This window comes from Arachis duranensis, chromosome 9 (genome assembly GCF_000817695.3).
Source record: "Arachis duranensis cultivar V14167 chromosome 9, aradu.V14167.gnm2.J7QH, whole genome shotgun sequence".
In the NCBI taxonomy this organism is placed as follows: Eukaryota; Viridiplantae; Streptophyta; class Magnoliopsida; order Fabales; family Fabaceae; genus Arachis; species Arachis duranensis.
Genome location: NC_029780.3, coordinates 96,784,455 through 96,805,035, shown reverse-complemented (window position 1 = coordinate 96,805,035; position 20,581 = coordinate 96,784,455). Strand labels below are relative to the sequence as shown.

Sequence of the window (20,581 nt, the reverse complement as noted above, 5' to 3'; positions counted from 1 at the left end):
TACAAAAATAAAGAAGAAAAACAAAAATAGCATTGAAAACAGCACACCCTGGAGGAAGGACTTACTGGCGTTTAAATGCCAGAATAGGGCACCAGACTCGCATTTAAACGCCAGAACAGGGCAGCAAACTGGCATTTAAATGCTAGAATTTCACAATAAGGCGTTGTGAACGCCCAATTGGAGTAGGGATGGAGAATTCCTTGACCCTTCAGGATCTGTGGACCCCATAGGATCCCCACCAACTTCAACTCACTCTCTCTCCTCTTCACACCTTTCTACAACACTCTTCCCCAAATACCCTTCACCAATCACCTCCATATCTCTTCTCCAAATACCCTTCACCAATCACCTCCTTAACTCTTCCCCAAAAACCCCACCCACCTTCAGAATTCAAATTCGTTTCCCTCCCAAACCCACCCAAATCATTTGGCCACTCTCCCTATAAATACCCCCCTTCACCTCTTCATTTTCACACATCACAAACACCTTCTTCTACCTTTAGCCAAACCCTGTACACCCTCCATCTCCTCAATTTTCTTCTTCTTCTACATCTTTCTTTCCTCTTTTGCTCGAGGACGAGCAAATATTTTAAGTTTGGTGTGGTAAAAGCATTGTTTTTTGTTTTTTCATAACCATTCATGGCACGTAAGGCCAGAGAAACCTCTAGAAAGAGGAAAGGGAAGGTAATTACTTCCACCTCTGAGTCATGGGAGATGGAAAGATTCATCTCAAAGGTCCATCAAGACCACTTCTATGAAGTTGTGGTCAAGAAAAAGGTGATCCCTATGCAATTCAGCTGGAATTGTCATAGAGGAAGACATCTTCATTAAAGAGGACAAGCCCATCACTAAGAAAAGGATGGAGCAAACTAGAGAGCCCATTCATGGCACTCAATAAGAGCATGAGGAATTTCCTCATCAAGAAATCCCTGAGATACTTCAGGGGATACATTTTCCTCCACACAACTATTAGGAGCAACTAAGGATAGGAGCACAAAAATCACTAGGGATGGAGCAACAAAGGCAAGGAAGAGACATAGAGGAGCTCAAGAGCACCATTGGTTCTCCAAGAAGAAGACACCACCCACACTAAGGTGGACTCATTCCTTAATCTCCTTGTCTATTTATTTTTCTGTTTTCGGTCTTTATGCTGTATGTTCTATCTATGTTTGTGTCTTCACTACATGATCATTAGTGTCTACTGTCTATGTCTTAAAGCTATGAATAACTCCATGAATCCTTCACCTCTTTCTAATGAAAAATGTGCTTAATTACGAAAGATCAAGAAGTACTTGGATTTCAAATTTTATCTTGAAACTAGTTTAATTATTTTGATGTGGTGGCAATACTTTTTGTTCTCTTAATGAATGCTTGAACAGTGCATATTTTTTATCTTGAAGTTTATGAATATTAAAATTGTTGGCTCTTGAAAGAATGATGAACAAAGAGAAATGTTATTGATAATCTGAAAAATCATGAAATCGATTCTTGAAGCAAGAAAAAGCAGTGAAAAAAAATATATTTGAAAAAAATGGCGAAAAAAAAGAGAGAGGAAATAAAAAAAGAAAAAGCAAGCAAAGAAAGCCAATAGCCCTTTAAACCAAAAGGCAAGGGTAAAAAGGATCCAAGGCTTTGAGCATTAATGGATAGGAGGGCCCAGAGAGTAACATCCAAGCCTAAGCGACTAAATCAAGCCGTCCCTAACCATGTGCTTATGGCATGCAGGTCCAAGTGAAAAACTTGAGACTGAGTGATTAAAGTCGTGATCCAAAGAAAAAGAGTGTGCTTAAGAACTCTGGACACCTCTAACTGGGAACTTTAGCAAAGCTGAGTCATAATCTGAAAAGGTTCACCAAATTATGTGTCTGTGGCATTTATGTATCCGGTGGTAATATTGGAAAAGAAAGTGCTTAGGGTCACGGCCAAGACTCATAAAGTAGCTGTGTTCAAGAATTAATGTACCAAACTAGGAGAATCAATAACACTATCTAAAATTCTAAGTTCCTATAGATGCCAATCATTCTGAATTTCAAAGGAAAAAGTGAGATGCCAAAACTGTTCAGAAGCAAAAAGCTACAAGCTCCGCTCATCTAATTAGGACTAAGTTTCATTGATACTGTGGGATTCATTGTATATTCTCTTCTTTTTATCCTATTTTGTTTTCAGTTGCTTGGGGACAAGCAACAATTTAAGTTTGGTGTTGTGATGAGCAAATAATTTATACGCTTTTTGGCATTATTTTTAGGTAGTTTTTTGTAGGATCTAGCTACTTTTTTGGATGTTTTTATTAGTTTTTAAGCAAAATTCACATTTCTAGAATTTACTATGAGTTTGTGTGTTTTTTTGTGATTTCAGATATTTTCTGGCTGGAATTGAGGGACCTGAGCAAAAATCTGATTCAGAGGTTGACAAAGGACTGTAGATGCTGTTGGATTCTGACCTCCTTGTACTCGAAGTAGATTTTCTGGAGCTACAGAACTCCAAATGGCGCGCTCTTAATTGCGTTGGAAAGTAGAAATCCAGGGCTTTCCAGCAATATAATAGTTCATACTTTGCACGAGTTTTGATAATGTAAAATGGCGTCAAAAAGACAGCTCTCTGCCCTTTTCTGGCGTCAAAACGCCAGAGCTGGCATAAAAGTTGGAGTTAAACGCCCAAACTGGCACCAAAGCTGCTGTTTAACTCCAACGAAGACTTCTACACATGTAAAGCTCAATGCTCAGCCCAAGCACACACCAAGTGGGCCCAGAAGTAAATTTCTGTATCATTTACCTATTTTTGTAATCCCCAGTAGCTAGTTTCATTATAAATAGGACCTTTTACTATTGTATTTTCATCTTCGGATCATAGAGACAATTCTGGATATCATATTTTCATATTTGGGGAGGCTGGCCATTCGTCCATGCCTGGACCTCTGATAGGCACGCGGTGATGTATTGGAAGAGATTTTCTTAATAAAAATTGCGTTGCAAGTATAGCTCTACCAACAACAATCCTCGCGGATCAAATTTAGAATGGAATTGGTTGTCACAAGTTCAACCCCAATGAAATAACCGAAGTATTTAAACCTCGGGTCGTCCCACGAAGAGTGAGCAAACATGTATTTCAACATTGATTGGAAATCCGGGGTTGTGATTCATTAACAAGAAAGTAAATTGGGAATCTTAATAAACAAGCAATTTAAAGAGGTAACGAACTAATTCAAATAACAAGCAAGATATGAATGAATTCAAACTAAGGAAACCATATTCAATTTAATTCTACTCTTGACTAAACAATAACTACAACTAAACAAGACAATTGAGAAATTGGTTTTCAAATATGAATGATAAAAGCAACTCTTGGTTAGGCGTGGGAATTGGGGTCACCATCCTTGTCTAACAACCATATCCTGACAATTATGAGGAGCCGAACTCACTCAGTCTACTTCCAAACTTGAAGTACGTCAAGTGGTTTGGTCAACATCAACCCATAAGGCCGCACCTCTCTACTAATTAACCTAGTAGTAGGATAGTGTTAATAGGTATCAAATTTACCACTAAGGACTCTCAAATCATCAATTCCATTAGACCCAATGACTCAAGCTTACCCAATTCCCTTAGCCTAAGCCAAGAGTAAAAAGAACTACTCCATAATCAAGGTAAATAATTCATCAAACACTTGGTAAGCATTAACACAAGACATGTTCAAATGGTAATTAAATTGAGATCAACAAATAACTACTAACAATTATCAACTAACAAGAGTTCAAACAATACAATGAAACATAAAAATCATCAATCAAACATCAACAACTCAAGATTCATAACATTCATAAATTAGGTATAAGGTGACAATTGATAAAAATCCATAAATCAACACAAGATCTAAGTGAAAATATACTAGAAAGTTCAAATTGAGTAATCAAAAGTGGTAATTAACAAAATCCAATTCAGAATCAACAAAAAAGATCAATCCAAAGCTAGATCTAGGGAAGAACAAGGGTTTCTTCCTCTAGAGAGCAAAAGAACCTAAAAAAACCAGAAAAATTGTGTCTTGGTGCAAAAATGATTGATCCCCCCTTTCTCCCTAGCATCCTTGGGTCTTTTCCATGCAGAAGCAGCCTGAATTTGGGCCCATTCAGCCCCAGAAATTGCTAGGCACGATTTCTTTTAATGAGGTCACGTGCAGCTTCCCGCGGGTGCGCGTCATGCGTGCGCTCGTGCCGATTGCTTCTGCGATCCACGCTAGCGCGCTAGTTGCGCGTGCGCGTCGGTGGAAATTCTTTGGCCTGCGCGGATGCGTCCATCCTTGCGCGCGGATTCCAGCTATCTTCATCCACGCGTGCGCGTGATATGCGCGTGTGTGCCGATGCTGCGATTCCCAAAATTCAATTCTTCATGTTCCTTCCTTTTGTGCATGCTTTCCTTCTCTCTTCTAGGCGATTCTTACCCTACTAATTCTGAAATCACTAAACAAACACGTTATGGCATCAAATGGCAATAAAGAGGATCAAAATATAGCAATTCTAAGGCAAAATAAGCATGTTTTCTTCAATGGAGCAACATTGGGAAGTGAACACTAAACCATGCATTTCTTGTGAATAAGTGTGAAAAATATTGATAAAAATCCCCAAAATAAGCACAAGATAAACCACAAAATCGGGGTTTATCAAATCTCCCCACACTTAAACCAAGCATGTCCTCATGCTTAAAATAAAAAAAATCAAGGGCCATGGTGAGAAAGGGTTTATGAAATGCAAACTATTTAAGTGAATACATGCAAGGGTAAATCCATCCTCCAAAAACACATGTGAGTATATGGGGTAAAATGATGTAATTCATGAATCCTACCAAATTGAATATCACAATGGAGTGCATATGACTTGCTAAACGAACGCTTGTGAAAGCCAGAAACAAAGAGTTGAGCATCGAACCCTCACCGGATGTGTATCCACTCTATGCGCTCAATTGTATAGGGTTCGTCACTCAATCCACTCCTATTCATGCTTTCCAAGATTTGTCTTTCATCAAACAATCAACAATTACTTAATGCATGCTTACAAGTATCATGAGGTCTTATCTATGGGTTGTAACGTGGCTAGGGTGAGGGTGAGGATGCATATAGTTAAGTGAGCTTTAGATTTGAGTCCTCGATTAACTTAGAATCCCACTAAACACACAAGACAACCTATGCAACTATGATATATTACCTAGCTACCCTTGAGTCCCACTTTTTGTGCACTCGTGTGTATTTTTCAATTCGCATCCCATATGCATTGTTTTCACTACTTTTCCTAAGGGAATTTTTGTCCCTTTTTATTGTCTTTCTTCTTCTTCTTCTTTTTTATATGTATATATATTCTTTCTTTTCTTTTCTTTTTCATTCATTCATTTTTATATATACACATATGGACTTTTTCTTTTTCTTCTCTCTCTTTTTTTTTGGTCCCCTTTTCCTTGGGGTTCATGTACAAAAGTTTCAATGCATATGGTTCAATCATTCATTACATGAGTGTGTTCCCAAATCCCGGAATTCTTAATTACAATACACTTTATTATCTACCCAAATCCCCAAGTATACCCTCCTAATTACATGATACACATCCTAACCCTCCTAAGCTAATCAAGGATCCAGCATGGGAAGATTTATGGTTTTTCACTTAGGCCTATTGATGTGCTCTTTCTAGGAACAAAGGGGGTTTATCATAGGCTCAAATTTGGTTAGCAATAGTAGATAAAGGGTTAAGGCCATTTGGGAAAAGTGACTATTGAAATGATGGCCTCAATCATGTAAATGCATTCATACACAAAGTAATGGACATATAGAATCAGACAAAGCAAGGATTGCAATCATAGAGAGAGAATAATGCACACAAGAATGGAGATTGATGGTTAAAAGATGTAACCATATAATGGGCTCAAAACTTACATGCTTGTGTTCTTAGCTCAATTACTATGTTCCAAAATACATTCTTAAAGTAAGTTCAACACAAAAAAAAATATTATTTCTGGTAGGATTTGGTAGGGTAGGATACCCCAAAACACAATTTCTTGGAAAAGAAGTTATTATTTGACCAAGCAACTCTATAGAAACTAACTATCATGCAAGAAATATTTACAAGCAAACTAATTACACATGCAATGTACTACTACTAAGTAAGAATTAAATCCATGGATGTTGGAAGGAAGAGAGTGTTACCTATGGAGATCGGTCGAACGACCTCCCCACACTTAAAATTTAGCACGGTCCTCCGTGCTACTAAGAATGCGTAAGGGATGGTCGGAACCGGAACCTTCACTATTGTCCTCATCAGAGCACCCATCACTCGGAGGTGGAGGTGGATGTGGATATTTCAGGTTCTTCCATGTTAGGGGTAACACAACGCAGAAGCTTCTTGATATGAGTGTATCAGCGTTGATTGCGCCGCTCATATCGATCAATCTTTCGGTGTAGATCTTCTATCCTTTGATGAGTGAATCTTTGTTGCGGCGGTGATGAAGAGATGAGAGGAACAGTAGGTGGTGGAGCTATGTCAAGGCTTGGGTTGTTCATGCGAAGGTGTAAATATTTTCTGGTTGGAACCACATCGCCCTTAGCCGAAATTATAGCTTTCACATCTGTGGCTTCCCAAGGAACACCCGCAGCAGCAACTAAATTGGATACCAAAGCTGGAAATGGTGAATTGCCCCGGTTGTGGATTTGACCCATCGCTTGCTTGACAAGAAGTGGAATGTTCACTGGTCTCCCAGTGAGAACACACCAAACAAGCAAGGCGAGATCCGCCATGAAGGACGACTTGTGAGTGCTAGGTAGCACATAGTGGGATAGAATCTGGGCCTAAGCTCTAGCTTCTACAGTGAGAAAGCGAGCGTCAATGGACTTAGGCCTCATTCGGAGTTGACCACGGTCCAAAATGTCTCTAGCTCAGCAATGACTCGGAGGATCGAGTCCCAATCAAAACCAAACTTCTCCCGCTGACGTAAGACCTCTTGGTAGCCATCCATGTCACTTGGTACCGGTAGGACATTAAGCACTTGCTGAATAGCCTCTTCTGACACCGAGACTTGCTTCCGGTGCACATACACCGATTGAAGAGAGGGAAGATGGTAGTTACTGTAAAATTCCACCACCTAAGAGAGGTTGACCTCTTGTGATTTTCTTAGAAGAAACTCCCATCCTTGCTGTTCAATGCAGGGTAGAATATAAGCAGCAACCTTGTCCGGCGGAGCGAGTAGATGCTCAGCATGATAGTTTCTCTCAACCATGAGGGGGAACATAAGTTCACAGAAGCGGTTGGGGAACTTTGAAGGATCTTTTACCGGTTTGCTCTTTTCATTATCATCAATAGGAGCGGGCGCTTTCGCCTTCTTGAATAGAGGCTTGGCTCCTAATGAAGATTGCGCCTTAGAGCATGACTTTGGGGGTGCCCTCTTGGTGGCTGGTTTCCTTGAAGCTTTCTCCTCGCTTTTCTTGGTGGCCATCCTAAAAAGGAAGGGAAAGAAGGAAATTGTTAAACTCAAAGTATCAACTTATTAAACAAGCAAGTGGGTCGTGTGCCCAAAGGAATAGTATAACAAAGTAGTCATATGAGCATGGGACACAACACTTGGCGTGCAGCTCAGGCGCGCGGACGCGCATACTTTGCTGATGTGTGCATGATAGTGTTGGAGACCGGCGTGGTTGCGTGAAATGCGCGGACGCGCCAGTGTGAACACAGGCTGGGCACAGAGTAGGCACAACTCTCTGGAATTTGTACCAGAGAGGTCAGTCATACAATCGGTGCACACGCGGGCGGTGTGCTAGCGCGCAGAGGCTGGCATGAGACGGGCACAAAGTGCGCATGACTCTCGGGTTTTTGGCCCAAGGGTAGGAATGCACCACCGGCGCGGACGCGAGCAGTGCGCTGGCGCGCCGGTTCCTAAACTACCTTTTCTTTTTCTCTTTTTTTTTTCTTTTTATTTTGTTTTGGTAGGGGTTTTAGCTAGCATGCAAGAGAACACTTCACATATTCATGCATCATTCAAAACATAGCATTCTCTCTATTCCAACAAGTCATCCATACCAAAATGATGAAATTTATCTAAACATCCTAGTTAACCAACAAAAATGACAACAACTAGAATTCCTATGCAATCAACAACATCAAGAGATCACAAAATTCTCAAAAATCTAAACAAAAAGCAGATGGTATACACAAGAGCACTATTCTTTAACGTCCTTAAGTTGGACGGTCAGTCAGTCGCTCAAACTTCTTCTTCTTGAGGTGCATCCCCCAATAGGAACACCTCTAGCTCTCTTTGGAGCTTGTAGCCATGGTACTTCTTCACTCTATGTCCATTCACCTTGAAGGTTGCTTCACTTTTAGGATCAAATAACTCCACCACTCCATAGGGCTTTATCTCTTTTACCTTGAAAGGTCCTTCCCATCTAGAGCGGAGTTTGCCAGGCATGAAACGAAGCCTCGAATTGTAGAGGAGCACCTCATCACCATCTTGAAAGTCCTTTTTCCGGATGTGATGGTCATGGAATGCTTGAGTCTTTTCCTTGTAGATCTGGTCGTTCTCGTATGCTTCATTTCTCAAACACTCGAGCTCTTCTAGCTGTAGTTTTCTGGCCGCTCCTGCTTCAGTTAAATCCATGTTGCATCGCTTTACCACCCAATAGGCTCTATGCTCAATCTCCATCGGAAGGTGACATGCCTTTCCATAGACCCGGAAAAGACTCATCCCTAACGGAGTCTTGTAGGCCGTCCTATACGCCCATAGTGCATCTCCTAACCGGATGCTCCAATCCTTCCTTTGCGGATTAACTACCTTCTCCAAGATTCTTTTAATTTCCCGATTGGACACTTCCGCTTATCCGTTGGTTTGCGGATGATAAGTGGTGGCAACCTTGTGCACTACTCCATAGCGCTTGAGCAATGCCTCTACCTTCTTGTTACAAAAGTGGGATCCTTGGTTGCTCACGATTGCTCGTGGCGACCCATAATGGCACACAATGTTATTCCTAATGAAAGAAATGACGGCATTGGCGTCGTCAAGGCGGGTAGGTATTGCTTCTACCCACTTTGACACGTAGTCAACCGCTAACAAAATATATAGATACCCACTTGAGTTGGGAAACGGTCCCATAAAGTCAATGCCACATACGTCAAATATCTCACAAAACAACATAGGTTGTTAAGGCATTTCATCCCTTTGGGACGTGTTTTTCGACTTCTGACACTAATGGCAAGTCATACATAATCGGTTAGCATCCTTGAATAAGGTTGGCCACTAGAATCCACAATCCAACACCTTTTTTGCGGTCCTTTGTGGGCCAAAGTGGCCACCACACTTGGACAAATGGCAAGCTTCAAGAATAGGTTGGATTTCGGACTCTGGGACACATCTTCGAATTACTTGGTCTACTCTCCTCTTCCACAAGTGAGGATCATCCCAAATGTAATATTTGGAATCACTCCTCAACTTGTCCCTTTGGTGTTTAAAAAAGTTAGGAGGGAAGAGTTTTGCAACCAAGTAGTTCGCCATTAGGGCAAACCAAGGAAAACTAGTCGACACAGCATGCAAACTATCCAATGGGTATGAGTCATTGATCGGAAATGGATCAGATTTTAAATGCTCAAGGTGGCTTAAATGATCCGCAACCAAGTTTTGAGATCCACTCCGGTCCCTAATCTCAATGTCGAATTCTTACAAAAGCAAGATCCAACGTATGAGCTTAGGTTTTGACTCATTCTTTGATAACAAGTATTTCAGAGCTGCATGATCCGTGTATACCACTATCTTTGATCCTAGCAAATAAGATCTAAGTTTATCTAAAGCATGAACAATGGCTAGGAGTTCTTTCTCAGTAGTGGTATAGTTGGATTGTGCTGCATCAAGTGTTTTGGAAGAGTATACAATGACATAAGGGAGTTTACCATCACACTGTGCAAGCGCAGCACCTATAGCTTGGTTTGACGCATCGCACATTATCTCAAATGGCAATGTCCAGTTGGGTCCTCGCACAATCGGTGCTGTGGTAAGAGCTTTCCTTAACTCTTCAAAAGCTTTCGCACATCCATCATCAAACTCAAAATCTACATCTCTTTGGAGTAGGCGCGACAATGGTAAAGCAATCTTGCTAAAATCCTTGATAAAGCGCCTGTAGAATCTTGCATGTCCTAAAAACGAGCAAACCTCCCTCACAGATGAGGGGTGAGGTAAAGTGGTGATAACATCGACCTTGGCCGGGTCTACAGAAATTCCCTTATGAGAAACTACATGTCCTAACACTAGATCTTATCTTACCATAAAATGACATTTTTCAAAATTTAAGACAAGGTTGGTGTCAACACATCTAGCTAAAACCTTGGCCAAGTTCTCCAAACAACAGTCAAATGAAGTTCCATAAACACTGAAGTCGTCCATAAAGACTTCCAGGCAATTCTCCATTAGTTCGGAAAAGACACTAGTCATACACCGCTGAAAAGTAGTAGGTGCATTGTATAATCCAAATGGCATCCTTTTGTAAGCAAAGGTGCCAAACGGGCAAGTAAATATGGTCTTTTCCTGATCCTTAGGGGCAATATGAATCTGGAAGTAGCCAGTAAATCCATCAAGAAAGCAATAGTGAAATTTACCTGCCAACCGGTCTAGCATCTGATCAATGAAGGGAAAAGGGTAGTGGTCCTTCCTTGTAGCGGCGTTCAATCTTCTATAGTCAATACATACTCGCCACGCATTTTGTACTCTTTTGGTGACCACTCCTCCGTCTTCCCTTTTGATCACCGTGATGCCCGATTTCTTTGGCACCACCTGGACCGGGCTCACCCATTCACTGTCAGAAATTGGGTATATGATACTCGCATCGAGTAGCCTAGTGACCTCTTTCTTTACCACATCAAGGATGGTTGGGTTGAGCCTTCTTTGCGGTTGTCTAACCGGCCTAGCTTCTTCTTGGAGAAATATACGATGCATGCATTTGCGAGGGTCAATCCCCACAATATCAGCTAGGCTCCAACCAATCGCTTTCTTATGCTTTCGGAGAACATCTATGAGATTTTCTTCTTCCCCACTAGAGAGATCACTAGCAATAATGACTAAAAACTTTTCGTTATCCTCTAAGAAAGCATACTTCAAATGAGATGGGAGAGGCTTTAATTCACTCTTTGCCTCAAGATGAGGTTCTTTTTCATCAGACTCACGAACTTCATCCTCAACAACTTCTTCATGTTCACCCTCTCCGTCACCCGTCTCTTCAATAACATGGTAGCACAACTTGTCATGTTCTTCGTCTTGCACTTCCGCTACCACTTCATCAATTACATCACATCGGAGAACAGAATGCTCTTCGGGAAGATGTTTCATGGCTTCTTCTAAATTGAACTTGATAGTCTTGTCTCCAACCTCAAAGGGATATGTACCAGTGAAGGCATCTAACTTGAATTTAGAGGTCTTAAGAAAAGGTCTACCAAGTAGAACGGAGGATGAGCTTCTATTCTCTGTTGGGGGCATTTCAAGGATGTAAAAGTCAACCGGAAAGATCAAATCCTTGATTCCCACAAGTACATCTTCGGCTATTCCTGTCACCGTGATCACACTTTCATCGGCCAAGGCAAACCTCGCCGCCGACCTCTTCAATGGAGTTAAATTCAACCGCACAAAGGTAGAAAGTAGCATGATGCTTACACAAGCTCCAAGGTCACACATGCAATCATGAAAAGTATGTCCACCAATACAACAAGACACTAAACAAGGCCCAGGGTCACCAAATTTCTTTGGTATAGGTTCTATCAAGGAAGAGATTGAACTTTCCAAGGATAATGTCTCCAATTCTCCTATCCTATCCTTGTGTGTACACAAGTCCTTCAAGAATTTCGCATACTTTGGAATTTGTTGAATAGCATCAAGAAGTGGTATGGTTACCTCAACCTTCTTGAACACTTGAAGCATGTTCATGTCAAATTCCGGCGTCTTCTTTGCTTTCTTCACCATGGAAGGGAATGGAATTAGGATGGACTCATCCACTAGAGCTTTCCTCTTGGGTTCCTTGAGGTTTACTCCTTCCTCTTCATGCCTCTTACCTACCTCCTCCTCTTCATGTGGAGCTTCAACAATTACCTCCTCCTCATGAATGTCTTCCAAGATCCTTGGAGGTATCTCCTCCAATGTAGTTCCCGACCGTAGTGTGATGGCATTGAGACCGCCCATTGGGTTTGGTTGGGGTTGGGATGGAAGGTTAGAAGAACTTGAGGGTTGATTGGTATGGTTGGAGGGGGACAATTGAGCATTAGACATCTTTGAAATCATTTCGGTAAGATTGGCGAATTGAGCATTCATGGCCTCGAATTGAGCCTTATAGCCCTCATCCCTTTTATCCACAGTGGCTTTAAGCTCTTCAATTTGGTTAGTGGGAGGTGGAGAGGTATGGTTGGATTGTTGTCTATGGTGTGGTGATTGGTACTTGGTGTAGTTGCTTTAGTTTTGGTTGTGGTGATTTTGGTTGGCTTGGTAATTGTTGTTGTGGTGAGAAGAAGAGTTGTTCCATCTTTGGATTTGATTGTTCCCTTGTGCATTATCCCTTGGTGTTGATTACTACCATGAGGGTAGTGGTTTTGGCTTTGAGAAGGGTAAGGTGGACGATTGTTGTAATTCACATTGGCCACTACAAGGGCATGCTCCTTTTGAATTTAATGGTGTTGATCGGTGTAATGTGTGGTGCTAGAGCACAAACCACAAATCCTTGGAGTGCCTTCAAGTTGTGCGACTGGAAGTGGGGCTTGGACGGCATGGATGGAGTAGAACTCCTTTTGATCCTTTTGGATTTGGGTGAGAATGGTGATCATATCCTCAATTGCTTTGGTTAGACTTGCTTCTGAGGGGGACGGTTCTACCACACCCTTGAGAGGGTTACTTGTCACTCTTGTGTGCTGCGTAGCTTCGGCTACTTCCTTTATCAAACTCCAAGCTTCTCCCTCCGTCTTGTTCTTCGAAAGGGAACCACCGCTAGAAGCGGTGAGCAATCTTCTATCTTCCACACAAAGACCTTCGGTGAAGTAGCTAATGGGCAAGTGAGTGTTCATTCCATGGTGTGGACAAGACTCTTGTAACCTCTTGAATCTATACCAATATTCATACAAGCTCTCTTGATCTCTTTGCATTATGCCCGAAATCTCTTTCCGGATGTAGTCGGTCTTCTCTGGTAGAAAGAATTTGTTTAAAAACTCTCTTCTCAAGAAATCCCAATTGGTAGCAATCTCATCTGGTAATGAATAGAACCATGTCTTTGCTTGTGCTTCAAGGGAGAAGGGGAAAGCAAAGACCATGATAGCCACCTCATCGGCTCCATGCCTTCTAGTAGTAGAACAAGCAACCTGAAAATCCTTTAGATGTCGGATGGGGTCTTGACCCGGCAACCCGTGATACTTAGGTAGTAGATTTATCAAACTACTCTTCAATTCAAAGTTTGGATCAAGGTTGGGATATCTTGCTTGCAATGGTTGAAGCACAATATCCGGAGCTCCTTGCTCATGTAAAGTGATCCGGCATGGTTCCACCATGTGTGGTTCACCTATATTATACAGAGATGTATTAGTAATACCAATAGAAGAATAGGAAGTAGAGGACTCCAAATCGCTCTCGGTGCCGTCTAGTGATTCGGTATGTTCCTCAAGGGCGACCGAAGTACTAGGCGTGTATTCCAACCGCCGTCTAGCTTGCCGAGTGTGTAACAAAGTTCTTTCGATCTCGGGATCAAAATTGGCTAAGCTAGAACTTGGTTGGGACCGAGTCATCACACTTGGAAGTCATAGCACAAAAATAAAAGAAGCTAAACTATAACTAAATATTGAAAACAAACAAAACAAACAAGCTATCTACACTATTCACATATTCACACAACCAACATTAAGGCACATGTTGCAACCACTCCCCGGCAACGGCGCCAAAAATTTGATAAGCACGCGGTGATGTATTGGAAGAGATTTTCTTAATGAAAATTGCATTGCAAGTATAGCTCTACCAACAACAATCCTCGCGGATCAAATTTAGAATGGAATTGGTTGTCACAAGTTCAACCCCAATGAAATAACCGAATTATTTAAACCCCGGGTCGTCTCACGAAGAGTGAGCAAACATGTATTTCAACATTGATTGGAAATCCGGGATTGTGATTCATTAACAAGAAAGTAAATTGGGAATGTTAACAAACAAGCAATTTAAAGAGGTAATGAACTAATTCAAATAACAAGCAAGATGTGAATGAATTCAAACTAAGGAAACCATATTCAATTTAATTCTACTCTTGACTAAACAATAACTACAACTAAACAAGACAATTGAGAAATTGGTTTTCAAATATGAATGATAAAAGCAACTCTTGGTTAAGCGTGGAAATTGGGGTCACCATCCTTGTCTAACAACCATATCCTGACAATTATGACGAGCCGAACTCACTCAGTCTACTTCCAAACTTGAAGTACGTCAAGTGGTTTGGTCAACATCAACCCATAAGGCCGCACCTCACTACTAATTAACCTAGTAGTAGGATAGTGTTAATGGGTATCAAATTGACCACTAAGGACTCTCAAATCATCAATTCCATTAGACCCAATGACTCAAGCTTACCCAATTCCCTTAGCCTAAGCCAAGAGTAAAAAGAACTACTCCATAATCAAGGTAAACAATTCATCAAACACTTGGTGAGCATTAACAAAAGACATGTTCAAATGGTAATTAAATTGAGATCAACAAATAACTACTAACAATTATCAACTAACAAGAGTTCAAACAATACAATGAAACATAAAAATCATCAATCAAACATCAACAACTCAAGATTCATAACATTTATAAATTGGGTATAAGGTGACAATTGATAAAAATCCATAAATCAACACAAGATCTAAGTGAAAATATACTAGGAAATTCAAATTGAGTAATCAAAAGTGGTAATTAACAAAACCCAATTCAGAATTAACAAAGAAGATCAATCCAAAGCTAGATCTAGGGAAGAACAAGGGTTTCTTCCTCTAGAGAGCAAAAGAACCTAAAAAAACCAAAAAAATTGTGTCTTAGTGCAAAAATGATTGATCCCCCCTTTCTTCCTAGCATCCTTGGGTCTTTTCCATACAGAAGTAGCCTAAATTTGGGCCCATTCAGCCCTAGAAATTGCTAGGCACGATTTCTTTTAATGAGGTCACGTGCAGCTTCCCGTGCGTGCGCGTCATGCGTGCGCTCGCGCCGATTGCTTCTGCGATCCACGCTAGCGCGCCAGTTGCGCGTGCGCGTCGGTGGAAATTCTTTGGCCTGCGCAAATGCGTCCATCCATGCGCGCCGATTCCAGCTATCTTCATCCACGCGTGCGCGTGATATGCGCGTGCGTGCCGATGCTGCAATTCCCAAAATCCAATTCTTCATGTTCCTTCCTTTTGTGCATGCTTTCCTTCTCTCTTCTAGGCCATTCTTACCCTACTAATTCTGAAATCACTAAACAAACACGTCATGGCATCGAATGGCAATAAAGAGGATCAAAATATAGCAATTCTAAGGTAAAATAAGCATGTTTTCTTCAATGGAGCAACATTGGGAAGTGAACACTAAACCATGCATTTCTTGTGAATAAGTGTGAAAAATATTAATAAAAATTCCCAAAATAAGCACAAGATAAACCACAAAATCGGGGTTTATCAACCTCCAGACCACTTATGTATTTTCAACGGTGGAGTTTCTACACACCATAGATTAAGGAGTGGAGCTCTGCTGTTCCTCGAGTATTAATGCAATTACTACTATTTTCTATTCAATTCAAGCTTATTCTTGTTCTAAGATATTCACTCGCACTTCAACCTGATGAATGTGATGATCCGTGACACTCATCATCATTCTCACCTATGAACGCGTGACTGACAACCACTTCCGTTCTACTTAAGATTGAGCATGTATCTCTTAGCCTCCATTCCGAAAGATCGGAGTCTTCGTGGTATAAGCTAGAATTATTGGCGGCCATTCCTGAGATCCGGAAAGTCTAAACCTTATCTGTGGTATTCTGAGTAGGATCTGGGAAGGGATGACTGTGACGAGCTTCAAACTCGCGAGTGTTGGGCGTAGTGACAGACGCAAAAGGATCACTGGATTCTATTCTAACATGATCGAGAACCGACAGATGATTAGCCGTGCGGTGACAGCGCATTTGGACCATTTTCACTGAGAGGAAGGGAGGTAGCCATTGACGCCAGTGAAATCCAACATACAGCTTGCCATAGAAAGGAGTATGAAGGATTGGATGAAGGCAGCAGGAAAGCAGAGATTCAAGAGGGATGAAGCATCTCCATACGCTTATCTAAAATTTCCACCAATGAATTACATAAGTATCTCTATCTTTATTTTTTGTTTATTTATCTTTTAATTGTGAAAACTCTATCACTCATTTGAATTCGCCTGACTGAGATTTACAAGGTGACCACAGCTTGCTTCAAGACGACAATCTCCGTGGGATCGACCCTTACTCACGTAAGGTTTATTACTTGGACGACCCAGTGCATTTACTGGTTAGTTGTGCGAAGTTGTGAAAAAGAGTTGAGATTACAATTGTGCGTACAAATTGTTGGCGCCATTGTGTATCACAATTTCGTGCACCAGTACACATGTCCATTTCCGCGTACGCATGAGTGTTAAAACCGTATTGTCGCGTACGCGAGCGAGTTCATGGGGCAGAAATGGGACCCCGCGTACGCAAGCCATCGGTCGTATACGCGTGAGTGTAAATGAAGCAATTTCGCATATGCATGCTAGTGTTGTGTATGCATGAGTACTGGCAGAGACCCAAACTCGCGTATGCACGCATTGTCTGCGTACGCATGTTCTCAAATTTTCAGCAAAAGGTGTTAAGTTGCAGAAATTAGTTTTTTACACCAAACTTCAAACACGGATAATTTTTTCGTTACAAATCATTTTTAGTCCGTTCTTCAAACGTCATAAATTTCACGAATCCAATTTTTATTCAAGACAAGTTTCACAAGATTTGAGGGTTCAGAAGCCAAGTTATAGCCCGCCAAAATTGTTCAAAAATTTATTTTTTACCAAAAGTTCAAATCCTCTAATTTTCCAAAATTCTCAACCCAAAACAAACCAAACCACAACTAAATCAATACCAATTACTCCTACTCACTATCACATACTCATTATCCAGTTCTCAATTTTTCTAACACATAAATTCATCAATTCCTTCAAACCATTTTCACACACAATTTTACCAACTTCATCAATCAATATCAACAACACATTTATTCATATTTAATCCACTATATCCATAATTCATAGCATTCAGGCCTATCTTATGGCAACTAGCCTAAATTTTCGCATAACATTATAGATTAACTACAGGAAACCAAAACCATACATTGGCCGATTTCTCCCCAAGCCACAAAATCTCGTCACACAAGCCTTCAAGTTCTAATGTCACCAATTCAGCTAGTCCAGCCACCAAAGTTATTCCCAAACACACCACTCCATCAAATTGACATCAACTTCACATATATTCAACCTACTTTCATATAATTTCATACACATACACAATTTTAATACCCTAATCTCATATAATTGAAAAATTCAAAGAGGATAATGGTTTCTTACCTTTTATCTATAAGGTAATTGGACGGAACCCAACTATAACTCGATCTAGAATACCCCTAAACCATCAAAATTTTACAATTCCTCAATACCCAAAACCAATAATCGTTGTGCAATTTACAATTTTCCTCCCTAACGTAATCGTTTTGCAATGTTCAGGTAGGTTCCATAATTGCAGTTTCACCTTCGCTTGTAAAAGGTTTAGTTGTTTCGATGGTGTATTTCTTTTCCAACGTTGGAGAAGTAGCCAAGAATTGTGGAATAGCCGTGGACTGCCGGTAAGGGCCTGATTCATATCCTGCTCTCTAGTAAAAAAGAACTAATATGCCTTTGGTTGTATTTCTTTGTTCTGGAATCCAGCTGGTTGCTTGCATATGTTAGATTTGGCACTATGTATCCAATTGGTATTGATAGGTTTGTCGGTAATGAGCTTGCCAACTAAAATATGATAACACTTGTGAACCCTTTCTTGTATATCATGTTCATCATACACTAAAAGTTTCTTCCTCATCTTCAAGTGTTATTGGCTAATGTTGCTTGTGAATACTTTGTTGAGCTATGATTGTCTCCATCGCAGAACAAGCCGAATACTATAGTACGAAGGCATCACTATCAGCACTTAGGCGAAACAAATAAATGGTGACTTTGAGTAATTCAAATCACGATAGAAAAACATTACCCTATGGAATAAACTCATGAGGCAGTGGCCATACAGGGAAAACCCATATAGGGAGAAACTTTTTTTTTGAATGGGTTTACTTTTTTGGTTGGAGCATTTATTCTTCTCTCTCTCTTTTTTTTTTTTTACTTTTTTGTGGTTTGGGTCTTGGATTTCTTAATGTTTAATCGAACCAAATAATTAATGTCATGAAAATTTATGAAGGTTGCTGAGTTAAAATCAAATGGGCAGGATTCATACAAACCCAACAAGTTATTTCAGCAGCCCTCTCAATCTTCCGCAGCCCATTTACATGACCAACAAAACTTAAAAGCCCATCTTACGGTACTAGAAAGTAGATAAAGTTTATTGTTGTGAATAATTGTTAAAAGCATATAGAACTACGGACTTACCCTCTTAACAATAAATAATTTTTTGGTCAAAAAAAAAAAAGAAATCTACAATTTAACTAGTAGACACTTATTAGCATTTGATCATTAAATTATCTTATCCATGTCATTTAATTTGTTAGGTTACAACTAATACAAGTTGGCACAGATAGATGAGGGTCTGTGTCCCTTAATTATCTCTTCTGGATTCGATACTTAGTGGAGGATGGAAATGGAGCTTGTTTGTTTGGGAGAGTCGTCCACTTTGTTAGGTTACATGTTTTGCAATTACTTTCGTAATTCAATTGTTAATTTTTTTTATCGATTAGGTAGATACTAAAATTAGCTATCAATACAAAATATATATTAAAATATAAATATACATTAAAAATAAATTAAATAAATACATATATTTATACATAAATATATTAATAATTGATTTTAGTGATTAATTTTAATATATAAATAGTATTTTTGTTTATGGATTAAAATCGTTAGATATGTTCTAAGTAATTTAAGTCATGTGTTTAATATTACAACAATACGTAGTGAATAGATAATCCAAAAATTTTATGATCAAAGTCTCGAATATATTTATCATTTTTTATTCTTCGTTATCTCTTACCACTTTCTCTCATTTCTTATCAAGTTTACTTTATTCTATGGTTCCTTAAGTAACTTGGTTCGTTCAACCCAATTTCCCGAAAGGGAAAAAAAAAAGTGAAAAACTAATTTTACTGTTTGGTCTGACTTCACTTTAGTCTTCTCAGTATATGACAACAACTTGATTCTTTCTAAGTTTATTTTTAAAGTTTAATTATTCTGTTAATTTTTATAATTTTATAAATTTTTTAATTAAATTTTTATATATATATTTTTTAATTTGATTCGAAAAAAATATAGAAACACAATTAAAAAAATTATTGCAAGGACTCAATTAAAAAAAATATAGAGACCTAATTATAAATTTTGCGAAACTATAAGAACCAATAAAATAATTAAACCTATTTTTAATAGCAATACATATTATAATTTTTGGTTGGTATTTATCCAATAATAATTTATATCTGCATTATAAAAATTGCTACATATAAAATATATAATTTGTATCTATATTTATTAGAATTTATATGACTATAATTTATATTTATATTTATCAAAATTTATACCCATAAATCAATAAATTTATTAGTTAAAGATAATTTATTATTTGTATTTACTAAATATTGACCCAAATTACTAAAATCTGCTACCCTCAAAATTTTCTGTTTTTTTAATATACAAATGATTGAAAAATGTTGAGTGAACAAATATTTTTTTAATAACTTTCAACTAAGTTTATGAAAAAGTTATTGTTTTGATTTTGAAATTTTTTTTTAAATAACAAAAACATAAATCTTTTACTAAATCAAATATAACTTATTCTTAAAAAAGTACGTAAATTTTTGAAAATAAAAATATCAAAGTTTTTCTTTATGTTTTTTCGTTTTTATTCTCTAAACATCTAATTTGTTTTTTAAGAATTTTGGATGAGATATTTTAATATTTTTAATAAATTTTTAGTCTCTAAAAATTTTTAAAAATTACTCTGTCAAATAAATTAGTCTTTCTATTATTTTAAAAAATGACTAATTTATTTTATAGTAATTTTTTTAGAGACATAATTGTCTTACAATAAAATTTATTTGAAATGTATTTGTCTAATATGCCTATCAAAATTTAGTTTAAAGTGATGAAGAGACCAATTTATTTGATGGAAATAATTCTTAAAAATTCTTAGAAAATAAAAATTTATTTAAAACCAAAGTATTTGATCTGAAATTTTAGTATCACTCAATTTAAGTGTTTTTTTTTTCATCTCAAAAAAATAAATAAAAAATATATATAAAGTGAAACAAAAAATATCTCTTTGACAAAACACAAATTTTAAGATTTCTTTTT

At 38.7% G+C, this 20,581-nt stretch overlaps 1 protein-coding gene across 1 annotated transcript; it reads right to left on the bottom strand.

Annotated features, from left to right (window-relative positions):
• Positions 1–8,224: 8,224 nt before the first annotated feature.
• LOC107466308 (uncharacterized) lies at positions 8,225–8,665 on the bottom strand. The gene has a single exon (XM_016085285.1). The coding sequence runs from the start codon at positions 8,663–8,665 to the stop codon at positions 8,225–8,227; it is 441 nt and encodes a 146-aa protein (XP_015940771.1).
• Positions 8,666–20,581: the final 11,916 nt, after the last annotated feature.